The following is a 13025-nucleotide window of genomic DNA, read 5'->3' as shown; positions in this document are numbered from 1 at the left end:
TAAGGACTTTTTTTGTTTTTGATATTGTATAAATGTATTTAAAACTTTTAATTTCAACTTTTCAGAGTTCTTCATATATTAATTCTATTTAAGTTTATTAGCATGTTTAAGCCCCATATTTTTAATTTTTCTAAGTCTTTAATACTTTTTGGACATTTTTGAATATTTCAATCTGGGTAGTTTAAAGGATTTTCAGTAATGACATTTCTGGATAATTTTGGGAGTATAATTTAGCTGGTTTGTGGACAGGATGGTGTCCCTTATGACAAGAAAGGCCCTTTTGATGCCTCTCCACAAAGAATCTCCTCAGTAGTCTCATCAAATTCTTGCTGGGTTGATCACCAAAAGAGGTTTTATCTGGGTGCGTGGTAAGACTATAGCACTACTGCTGGATGTGAGATCTGCCCTATTATCTCTGTAATTTAGCATTTCCATTTACAGGGCTTACAGTAATGCTTGTCTCTGACTCATTAGCATGCTTGGATATGTAGATTCCTATTGCACCATCGAAGTGGAGACCCAACACAGATCCATGCAGGGTACCACTATTTTCGCACTGCCAATTTGAGTAGCTGCCCATTATACCTCATTTCTGTCTGCTACCGCTGAGCCAATTTGCAGTCAATGCAATAAAATAACTTAATTGAAATTCAGTTCCAGTTGTATGATATACAATGCCGTGATAGCATATTATACTGACATCACTTATTTCAGTCATGCTAACATGTAACCAGCCAGTTTAATGAAGGTGGGATTAACTGGATTGCACACTTCCATTTCACTGCACTTAATAAATATTTTATGATTAGTTATTGGTGGAGCAAGAAAGTGCATTGATGGCCACCGTTGTTTAATGAATATATTATAAAGACGTGCACTTCTATGTATCTTTGACAAGAGAATGTGCAGGCACATAATTTTCCTGAAATATGATATTATTCCCTTTTTTTAACGTTTTGTTTGACTACTGTACGTGGTTTTACTAGAGCAAGTTAATGTATATAGCATAGCCAATGGAAGCCAATGTATGAAATTTAACACAATCACAATCATGTTGGTGCTGGAATAAGACCTTGGTTAACCCTACATGAAACAAAATGCCACAAAAAAATCATTTTTATCACCACGGATGATCTGGTTGGTAAAGCTATTGGCTGATGTGGTACAAACATTGGTTTGATGAAAGTTTGCTGAGTCAGCTGATGATAACTAAGACAAGCATTCTTCTCTGTATTTCTTGCAACAGTTGGAAAGTAAAACTCAGCTGGGTCATACACCTAATTATTTTTCAGTTTCAGTGGGAATGTAAAGAAGTGAGAGTGAGCGATACATCATGAAAGAACTCTCAGAGAAAGAGATAGAATAAAAAAAACAAAGTTGATGCTTAATCTGTGAACAATAGGCAGAAATGTGAATGGAAATTAATTGATCCAAATCAAGTACCTAATATGCTAACTGCGGGGTGTTTATTTCTCAGAATATGTGTACATAGCAACAAAAAGCAAAACCAGTGAGGATATTGTACAGTCTGCAAGATATCCCGCAGCTTACTCTCCAGATATCTTCCAGCAATCAGAATCTGAGTATTGGCATTACCCAACTTCACCGAAAGGTAAGCATCCAAATTGGTAGATGTTATGTGTTTGTTTTTAATAAGGTAATGCATGTATTTAGATATTAGAAACACTTTACATTTTTAATTCATGAGATAGCTTTGGCAGATAAGATTAAAACAAATCCAGACTTTATAAATATGTTAAGAGAAAAAGGATAATGAGAAGGAGAAATGACTCCCTCAGAAATCAAAATGGTCAACTATGTGTGGAGTCATGGGAAATGGGCCAAGTCCTCAATAACTGTTTGTCATAAAGATCAGAGAACTTTGGACATTTAATGGAGATGTCTTGAGGATGGTCCTCATTGCAATTGAGGAGGTGATGGATGTCCTAAGATGTATGAAGGTAGATAAATCTCCTGGGTCTAATTAGATATATCCAAGAACACTGTGGGAAGCTAGAGAAGAAATTACATGAGTGCCCACTTGAATCATCTTTAGACATGGGTAAGGTGCAGCAAGACTGAAAGATGGCTAACATTGTGTCTCTAATTAAGAAGGGCTGCAAAGATAATCCTGGGAACCATAGACCTGTAAGCCTTACAGCTGTGAAAGGAAACATGGACATAGAAACATAGAAAATATGTGCAGGAGTAGGCCATTCGGCCCTTCGAGCCTGCACCGCCATTTAATATGATCATGGCTGATCATCGAACTCAGTATCCTATACCTGTCTTCTCTCCATATCCCCTGATCCCTTTAGCCACAAGGGTCACATCTAACTACCTCTTAAATATAGCCAATGAACTGGCCTCAACTACCTTCTGTGGCAGAGAATTCCACAGATTCACCACTCTCTGTGTGGGAAAAAATGTTTTTCTCATCTCGGTCCTAAAAGCCTTCCCCCTTATCCTTAAACTGTGACCCCTTGTTCTGGACTTCCCCAACATCGGGAACAATCTTCCTGCATCAAGCCTGTCCAACCCCTTAAGAATTCTGTAAATTTCTATAAGATCCCCCCTCAATCTTCTAAATTCTAGCGAGTACAAGCCGAGTCTATCCAGTCTTTCTTCATATGAAAGTCCTGCCTTCCCAGGAATCAGTCTGGTGAACCTTCTCTGTACTCCCTCTATGGCAAGAATGTCTTTTTTCAGATTAGGAGGCCAAAACTGTACAAATATGTAAAAGGAATATTATTGGAGAAGATTCTGAAGGCTATGATATACATGCATTTGGAAATGCATGGGTTGAGTAGAGATGACCAGCAAGGTTTTGTGAATAGAAGTTCATCTCATAATTATGATTGAGTTTTTGGAAGAAATAACCAAGAAGGTTGAAGTGGGCAGGGCCTTACAGAGCCTGAAGTACAGGGAGTGATTTTGAAGATTACAATTTTATTCCCTGGAGCACAGGAGGCTGAGGAGTGATCTTAAAGAGGTGCATAATATTATTGGAATAGAAAGGGTGAATGCCTGGAGTTTTTTCACCAAGGTAGTGACATCAAGAACTAGAGGCATAGGTTTTACGGTGAGAGGGAAAGGATTTAATATGAACCTGAGTGGACAACCTTTTCACACAGAAGGTGGTGTGTATACGTGAGACAAACTGTCAGAGGAAGTAGTGGAGGTAGGCACATGAATAGAAAAGGCTTAGAGGGTTATGGGCAAATGCAGAGAAATTGTACTAAGTTAGATTGGATATCTTGGTCAGCATGGACAGGTTGGCCAAAGGGCCTGTTTCCATGCCGTATGACTATGAGTAATCAGAAACCACAACTATTGTTGGGAATGGTTAAGGGGGAGCTAAACCTGAAAACAGAGAATAATGTATTTTAAAAGTCTTTTAAAAGTCAAAAATGGAAAAAAGACTTTATTGCATCATGTTCTTGTTTCACAGCTGCTGCATTAGCAAGAAAATGATATGAAGCAAAATAGACTTTCAAACATCAAAATAATTTAAGTAATGCAGCTGAAATTGAGTGGCAAGAGAAAGCTTAATTTTAGCAAACATGAATTTGTTAATGGATTACATTCTCTGAGCTAGACAGAATGTGATGTGGTGAAATCCATACCACACACATCTTGTGCATTGTTAACTATGTGAGTATTTAAATTTGTTAAATTTAAAAATCTGAATTAAGTCATCAAAATCATCTACTGGATGTTACTGGTGGCCAACAATACGTATCCTCCAGGATAATGTCATAAGTTTGGCCTTTATGTATTTATGTAGTTTTCTTACAATACAATACAATACGGGTTTATTCGTCACATTGCACATAAAGTGCAAGTGAAATGAATATGTCAGCAGCGATACAATGAGAAAGAACACACAATACACAATAGAAATTTAACACAAACATCCACCACAGCATTCATCACTGTGGTGGAAGGCACAAAAATTGGCCAGTCCTCCATTTCCCCCCGTGGTCGGGACCAGAGTCCAGAGCCAGTCCATAGTCAGCTCTTCCCCACCGGAGACTGCGGCTTCAGGGTGGTGTAGGCCGCAGGCCGGCGGTCGAAGATTTAAAGTCCCCGCCGCAGCCAGAAGCACCGCAGACCGCAGGGCCGGCGGTCGAAGCTTACCTCCAGGGGCGATGGTTAGTCCACGCCGGGTTCGCGGTAGAAGTTGGCTGCGGGCCAGCGGTGGAAGCTTCTTCTTCTCCCGGGTCCCCCACGAGGGATCCCGGGCTGTAGACGCCGCGCCAGCTGGAACTCAGGCTGTCGGCTGCCGCGGGCCAGCAAAACGGAGCGCTCCCCTCCGGCGAGCGCCAGCGAGGGCTCCGCCGCTCCATGCCGAGAGTCCCCGCTGCGCCCGCCGCTGAATCCCCGGGCGCGTCTCCGGGAAAGGCCGCGCCGATCCTCGTTGTTAGGCCACAGGGGAGGCGACATGGAAAAAGTCGCCTCTCCATGGAGGAGGCGACCGAAACGGTTTCCCCCTCACCCCCCCACACCACCCCCCACACAAAACACACATTCAAGTAAGCGACGTGCATAACAAAAATGCAACGTGGAGAAATAGTGGCAATAAAATCCTAAACTGCATCTTTGAAGCACTTGCTCGGAAACAAAGGAGTTAGAAATGCTGACAGTGAATTTGTGACCAGGCCAGCTGAAGTATTTGAAGGTTATTGATGAACAAAGAATGAAACTTGGTCATGGGTGCAGAAGAGCGTCAGTGTCAATGATCCACAGACAACCAGCTTGACAACTTTTGTTACATTAAGTGCTGTTTGAAAGTGAACAGAAAATAGAATTGGAACCAAGGTGTCTGTTGCAGTTATATAGACACAGAGCATCTTGTGAGTAATTCCAGCCATTGCTTTGTATGCTTTGAATGGTTTTGTATTTAAAAGTACGAAAAATGAATTTTATATCATGAAATGTTAACTACAATAGACATTTGCATAAACAAATAGGTTTCTGCCTGAGGAGGCCAATACAGGTTTAAAATCAGAGATTTTACTGTAATTTTCACAACTAAATTCTTAATCATGATATTCAATTTAGGTTATGACTTGCTATATGTATATATTTATCTAACTTTCAGTCAATCTTAGTATGCTGCTGCAGTGCTGAATTCCCTTTTATGGTAGAACATTGTACCCCTTTGTCAAATGTATACATTTGAGAGCCAGCTGCCCCCATTGTTTTTCTTTTAATCTTTTGGAACCAGCACTTGCAGAGGTGTAGAATAACATAGTCACAATTAATCACGTAAACCATAGTGAATTTTAATTATATTAGATGTAATGCCTAATTCACAAGAGTATATTTGACCCCTGGGTAATACAAATGCTGCTTGGAAACAATGTTTTTGTAGAAAAAAGATAAATGCACTTTCAAATAATTTATGTCATTGTCAGCTAATGTTAGACCAAGCACAGCCATAATATTTGAGTTTAAACACAAAGAGGATTTTAATATCTGATATTGAGCACAGCTTCATTAACTGTATTGAAAGATCGATGGAGCTTATGCTTTGCTCTTCAGAGCAGAGTGAAGGGAGCTATGACAGTGTTAGTAAAAACATTAATGAGGCATTCTAAATTGATGCAGAGAACAGATATAATGTCAGCATATCTGAATACCAGAAAATACTGCATTAAATAGATTATCGATTCAAAATAATGAATTATGTGCCCAGCCAGTGACGTTTATATGGTAACAACTTAAGAGCAACTGGTGAATAGAAAAATATGGCGAGAATTGAGAAGACACGAGGGTTAACCTGGTAGCTGTCAATGTTCTGCTTTGGTTCACTGACTTATCTACTGATAACTGCCCCTGATAACTGCCCCTCTTGACTCCATTCAAGGACCCAAACAATCTTTCCAGGTGCAGCAGAGATTCATCTGCACCTCCTCCAACCTCATCTATTGCATCCGCTGCTCTAGGTGTCAGCTGCTCTACATCGGTGAGACCAAGCATAGGATTAGCGATCGCTTGTTCATCAGTCTATGAAAGTAAGCATGCAGGCACAGCAGGCAGTGAAGAAAGCAAATGGCATGTTGGCATTTATAACAAGAGGAGTCGAGTATAGGGGCAAAGAGGTCCTTCTGTAGTTGTACAGGGCCCTAGTGAGACCACACCTGGAGTATTGTGTGCAGTTTTGGTCCCCTAATTTGAGGAAGGACATTCTTGCTATTGAGGGAGTGCAGCGTAGGTTTACAAGGTTAATTGTATGGCGGGATTGTCATATGCTGAGGGAATGGAGCAGCTGGGCTTGTACACCCTGGAGTTTAGAAGGATGAGAGGAGGTCTTATTGAAATATATAAGATTGTTAAGGGTTTGGACATGCTAGAGGCAGGGAACATGTTCCCGATGTTGGGGGAGTCCAGAACCAGGGGCCACAGTTTAAGAATAAGGGGTAAGCCATTTCGAACGGAGACGAGGAAACACTTTTTCTCACAGAGAGTTGTGAGTCTGTGGAATTCTCTGCCTCAGAGGGCGGTGGAGGCTGGTCCTCTGGATACTTTCAAGAGAGAGCTAGATAGAGCTCTTAAAGATAGCGGAGTCCGGGGATATGGGGAGAAGGCAGGAACGGGGTAGTAATTGGGGATGATTAGCCATGATCACTTGAATGGCGGTGCTGGCTCGAAGGGCCAAATGGCCTACTCCTGCACCTATTGTCTATTGTTTATTGATGTTGCCTCACTCACTGAGTTTCTCCAGCATTTTTGTCTACCTACTGATAACTGAAGATCATTGTTGATGGATCTGTCTTCTTTTTCAGCCACAAGATGGAGTCGAAGGTCTTCTTGTGGAGCTGAGGATGAAGGTCAAAATATATGGGACCAGGGTATTCAGAGGGTATGAACTTTATCTCAGATGATTAGTTGCCAGTGGAAATATGCTTATCCAAATACGGAAAATGATATGGCAGTAGGTAATCCCAATTAGACAATTAACATTAAACAAAAATCCATACTCGTGTCTTAAATAGCTATTTTCATATGCAAACAGCAAGATGATTCCTAAATTAAAAGATCATTGAGGAACTCGCACCTGAACAATTTCTGAATCAATCCCAATTTATACATATAATTTCAATTAAAAAATTGGCATTCACCATCAATACAGCACAGTACAGACACACAACACACACAAAAAGTACAGATTCAGCTCCACATGTTTATGTCACATTGAAGATCTTATTTTAAGTTGCCGTGTGGTGAAATCTAATATTTTGCAGCATTATTTTAATAATATGAAAACCTCCATTGCTGATTTAAAAAGTAATCAATCCCTCAGATGATTGAAATGCTGCTGCAAGTTGATGCACTGTCATTTCTACTGGTTTAAAGCTACTAAGTGTTATCCTAATATTGTAATTCAATCTTTCATATATGCCACTGTACGTTCTTTATGAAAATGTGCAGAATGTGCACAGTAATGCATAGGAAACATGGGAAGGTATGCCTGGTTTATCTAAGATTCCCCTTAGATTATGCATAATGATGCACATGATAAAATGCAACATGCAAAGAGTTCATATTTACTTACTTATACTAATTTTGTTTTCCTCTTTAAACAAAAAAAAAGACATTTAGAATTTTTCAGATTTCATTGATTAACTGAGGGGTACATTCTGATCTTCAGGGTTATACTGATGTAGCTTAACTTGAGCCTGGAGACACAGCAAATCTACCTGCCTTTGGATTCAGTGCAGGTGTTGCCTCTTGACTTTCTTCAGTTATGTTCTGTATCAACATTGTCACCAATTATACTGCTCATTTCATGAGTATGATCAAACTCATGATTTTGCTTGCTATTCCCTTGGGTCCCTTGCACTGAGATCAAGCAGTCGACGTACTATTTTAAATTTTCACCTCAATCTGAGATAATTCTTGGAACAAATCTATCTCCATAGTGTCTTTGATATGTATATCACTTATGAGAGGCATAGAAAGGATTGACATGTTCAGCACAAACATTGTGGGCCAAAGGGCTCGTTCCTGTGCAGTACTGTTCTATGTTCTATATCCGGCGATGTCCCTGCGGCCTCCAAGTGAGATCCCATTCCCCCACCTAGTGGAAGCAGATGTGGCACAGCAGTAGGGGCGGCACAGTGGTGGAGCAGCAGTGTTGCGGTCTTACAGTGCCAGAGATCCGGGTTTGATCCTGACTATGGGTGCTGTACTATACACAATTGTACATTCTCTCTGTGACCATGTGGGTTTCCTCCGGGTCCTCTGGTTTCCTCCCACATTCCAAAGATGTGCAGGTTTGTAGGTTAATTGGCTTTTGTAAATTGTCCCTACTATGTAGGATATAACTATTGTGCAGCTGCTTGTTGGTCGGCGTGGACACGGTGGGCCAAATCTATTATCTAAACTGTACCTCTAAATGAAACTAAAACTAGTAACCCATTTTCTCTTACATGCCCCTCCTTGACGATCCTGCCACCTATCTAAACTAACACAGGCAGAATTTGCAAAATCCACACAGCAAACACCAGGGGTTCGGATCAAATCTGTAAAGTTTTGAGGCAGTAACACTACCCCCTACCCCAGACTTTATCTACTTGCAGTTTGTACAGTTGCTCAAAGGAGTTGACCACGTCACCAACATCAATACTTTTGCATTCTACCTTCACTAACTGTGTGATTAGGAATAACGATTAATAAATTAAATAATAAAGGAAGGCTGTGGTTGTACTGGAAAGAGGACAGAGGGGAATCACTAAAGGATATTGTCTGGATTGAAGGGGAAAGATTAGATTTGTTTTCCAGAGAACTAAGGAGGTTGAGGCCTGACCTGTTAACAGTTTCAATAGGGTAGAAAATCAAAATATTTTCCTCATAAATCGGTTTAAGATGTGAGGAAGGATCTTTAAAAGAGATCTGAGGGGAACATATGTTACACAAAATGCTGATATCTGAAACTTGGTAGCAGAGGATATGATGGTCAGATACAATAGTAACATTTAAGGAAATCTGCAACAGGCAAGACATAGAAATATGAGGACCTAATGTTGTCACTTGGTGAATATGAGTAAAAAAGACTTGTATGGAAATGGCGGGCCGAAGGGCCTGTTTCTGTGCTGTGCAGCTCTAAACAAACAGAGTGAACACAACGTCACACAACTAAGCACATATGTTATCTAGTGATGCCATATTTATTTACATATTCTACAACTAAATTGCTTTCCCATACAAGATAGCAGTGCTCTTTATTATAGCACTCTGGCCTGTTTCAAAGCCGAGTCTGCCAGTAACTGTCATTTGCAATCCTTCTGGCATTGAATCCTTTGACTAAATCCCATGGCCATCTGTTAGCTGTTAACACTAGCGTGCTCTCTGTATTCACAGTACATTATTTTTGAATGCAAATTATTTAGTGAGGATCACCCAATTAGTCCTGGAAGCTGATGGTGCATCCTTAACATGCAGAGGCTGAGGCCCAACAGGATCTGCATCGGTCCTGTTTATTGGAAGTTATGGCATCTCATAGTCACTGTCCTCCTTCCAAGGCTAGCTCGAACAATCAGCAGCCTGCAAACACTTAGCTTCATTTAGCTGAGACGTGGTTAACCCTTTTCATAACCCTACTAAAATAAACAATGTGTTATTGGGAATGGTATATATTAAAACCCAGTACAATATTTTCAATTTTTAATCTATTTATATGCTTCCACCTAAGTGACAATACCGTGCTGTAGCTTTTACCTTAATCCACCTATTTATATTTTAATTTGATATTAATGAAGTGGGCATTATCAATTTGCTCCAGCCGTATCAATTGGTTATAAAGTCGTATTCTTGGCTCATCTATGTATTCCCAAGCTCTAAATAATTATGTTTATGGGATGAATTAATAAAAAACAAGAGGTATTGTTTTTGCAAAGGTGCAATTTTATTCTCTTGCTTCTCTTATTTTAGATACAAAGTGGCATTAATCGATTAATTCTGAAGGAGGGGGAAATGAAAGCTAGATCAGGGACATATGATAACGATCCTTGGACAACACGGAGTTCTTCAACAAGTAGAGAATATCTACATAATGTAGGCTTTGATTCTCCACTCAATGGATGTAAGTAAAAAGTCATCTTTCAGTAGTTTCTATAAGCAAACTCTGACTCATTCAATAGTTAGAGGACTCTGATCTTACAATATTTGTCCATATTGGGTGTAGAAAATGTTTAGCAGAAAGCTGTATAGATTAGGGTGCATTAGCTACAAAGCTAATGATTGAATGGAGACCTGATAGAAGTGTATACAATTATGAGAGGCATATACAGGGTGGGCAGTGGAAATGGTGGAAATGTTAAAGATTAAAGAGCATAGCTTCAAGGTGAGATGAGGAAAGATTAAAGGGGATGTGCAAAGCAAGGTTTTTTACACAGAGGGTTGTGCGTGCCTGGAACACTGATATAAAAGTGGTATTAAGAGGCTTTAGAAACATAGAAAATAGAAAATAGGTGCAGGAGGAGGCCATTTGGCCCTTCGAGCCAGCACCGCCATTCATTGTGGTCATGGCTGATTGTCCCCTATCAATAACCTGTGCCTGGCTTCTCCCCATATCCCTTGACTCCACTAGCCCCTAGAGCTCTATCTAACTCTCTTAAATCCATCCTGTGATTTGGACTCCACTGCCCTCTGTGGCAGGGAATTCCATAAATTCACAACTCTTTGGGTGATAAATCTTTTTCTCACCTCAGTCTTAAATGACCTCCCCTTTATTCTAAGACTGTGGCCCCTGGTTCTGGACTCGCCCAACATTGGGAACATTTTTCCTGCATCTAGCTTGTCCAGTCGTTTTATAATTTTATATGTTTCTATAAGAGAGCCCCTCATCCTTCTAAACTCCAGTGAATACCAGCCTAGTCTTTTCAATCTTTCCTCATATGACAGTCCCGCCTTCCCAGGGATCAATCTCGTGAACCTACGCTGTACTGCCTCAATCACAAGGATGTCCTTCCTCAAACTAGGAGACCAAAACTGTACACAATACTCCAGATGTGGTCTCACCAGAGCCCTATACAACTGCAGAAGAACCTCTTTACTCCTTTCCTGAAATCCTCTTGTTATGAAGGCCAACATTCCATTAGCTTTCTTCACTTCCTGCTGTACCTGCATACCCCCCCCCCCCCCCCCCCCTTACCTAACCTAACCCCATTAAGATAATAATCTGCTCCCTTGTTATTGCCGCCAAAGTGGATAACCTCACATTTATCTATATTATACTGCATCTGTCACGCATCTGCCCACTCACTCAACCTGTCCAGGTCACCCTGCAACCTCCTAACATCCTCTTCACAGTTCACACTGCCACCCAGCTTTGTGTCATCCGCAAACTTGCTAGTGTTGCTCCTAATTCGCTCTTCCAAATCATTAATATATATGGTAAATAGTTGCGGCCACAACACCGAGCCTTGCGGCACTCCACTCGCCACTGCCTGCCATTCTGAAAAGGACACGTTCACTCCTACTCTTTGCTTCCGGTCTGCCAACCAATTTTCTATCCATGTCAACACCCTACCTCCAATACCAAGTGCTCTAATTTTAGTCACCAGTCTCCCGTGCGGGACCTTATCAAAGGCTTTCTGAAAATCTAGATACACTACATCCACTAGCATCCCTTCATCCATTTTACTTGTCACATCCTCAAAAAATTCCAGAAGGTTAGTCAAGCATGATTTCCCTTTCATAAATCCTTTTACAGCTTTTACAGAAGCATATGGATATACAGGGACTGAAGGGATATGGAAGTTGATAAGATTAGTTTATTTTGACATCATGTTCAGCACAAACACTGCAGGCCAAAGGACTCCATGCAAACTCCATCATCAAGTTCGCCGACGACACCGCTGTGGTTGGACGAATCACAGATGGGGACAGGTCAGAGTATAGAAGTGAGATTGACCAACTGACCAAATGGTGCCAGCACAACAACCTGGCTCTCAACATCAGTAAGACTAAGTAACTGATTGTGGACTTTGGTAGGGGAAGGATGATCCTGTTTATATTAATGGGACGATGGTGGAAAGGGTCAATAACTTCAAATTCCTGGGCAGGAATTTTGGCATGTCGAAGAGGATTCTCCTAAACTTCTACATGTGCATGGTAGAGAGCATTTTAACTAGTTGCATCATGGCCTGTTCGGCAACTTGAACATCCAGGAAAGACAAAGACTAGAAAAGGATGTGACCATTGCCCAGTCCATCACCGGCTTTGACCTCCCCACCATTAAAGGGATCTTTTGTAGTCGCTGCCTCAAAAAGGCAGCCAAAATCATCAAGGACCCACACCATCCTGGCCACACACTTATCTCACCATTGCCATCAGGATGAAAGTACAGGAGCCTGAAATATGTAAAGTCCAAGTTCAGGAACAGCTACTTCCCCACAGTCATCAGGCTATTAAATACAAGATCGAATAAGCTCTGAGCTCTGAACTGCAAAAGACTATATTATTATTTGTTATTTGCACTATATTTGTTATTTATTGAACTTTTCCTTTTTTCCTCGTTATGTACAATGTTTACATATTCACATATTCTGTTGTGCTGCAGCAAGTAAGAATGTAATTGTCCCGTCTAGGACATATGACAATAAAACACTAATGACTCTTGACTCTTGACTCTCTTGACCTGTTCCTCTACTGTACTGTTCTTTGTTCTTTTGGCTTGTACACGCTAGAATTTAGAAGATTGAGTGGGGATCTTATAGAAACTTACAAAATTCTTAAGAGGTTGGACAGGCTAGATGCAGGAAGATTATTCCCGATGTTGGGGAAGTCCAGAACTAGGGGTCACAGTTTAAGGATAAGAGGGAAGTATTTTAGGACCGAGATGAGAAAATCATTTTTTACTCAGAGAGTGGTGAATCTCTGGAATTCTCTGCCACAGAAGGTAGTTGAGGCCAGTTCATTGGCTATATTTAAAAAGGAGTTAGATGTGGCCCTTGTGGATAAAGGGATCAGGGGGGTATGGAGAGAAGGCAGGGATGGGATACTGAGTTGGATGA

General features: G+C 40.8%; 1 protein-coding gene across 4 annotated transcripts in view; it reads left to right on the top strand.

Annotated features, from left to right (window-relative positions):
- Positions 1-13025, top strand: part of ablim3 (actin binding LIM protein family, member 3) — a 230535-nt gene that overhangs the window by 200590 nt on the left and 16920 nt on the right. For all 4 annotated transcript variants that reach the window (XR_008724242.1, XR_008724243.1, XR_008724241.1 and 1 more), the window contains 3 exons: positions 1478-1612; positions 6792-6868; positions 9940-10090. Coding sequence is in view for 1 of the 4 variants with exons in the window: in XM_055642996.1 (XP_055498971.1) it covers positions 1478-1612; positions 6792-6868; positions 9940-10090 (363 nt within the window). In the remaining 3 variants the exon portion in view is untranslated. The remainder of the gene's footprint in view (positions 1-1477; positions 1613-6791; positions 6869-9939; positions 10091-13025) is intronic.

Source organism: Leucoraja erinacea, chromosome 11, assembly GCF_028641065.1.
Source record: "Leucoraja erinacea ecotype New England chromosome 11, Leri_hhj_1, whole genome shotgun sequence".
Taxonomy (NCBI): Eukaryota; Metazoa; Chordata; class Chondrichthyes; order Rajiformes; family Rajidae; genus Leucoraja; species Leucoraja erinaceus.
The sequence above is the reverse complement of the archived record's forward strand: the minus strand, read 5'-3'. Positions and strand labels throughout refer to the sequence as shown.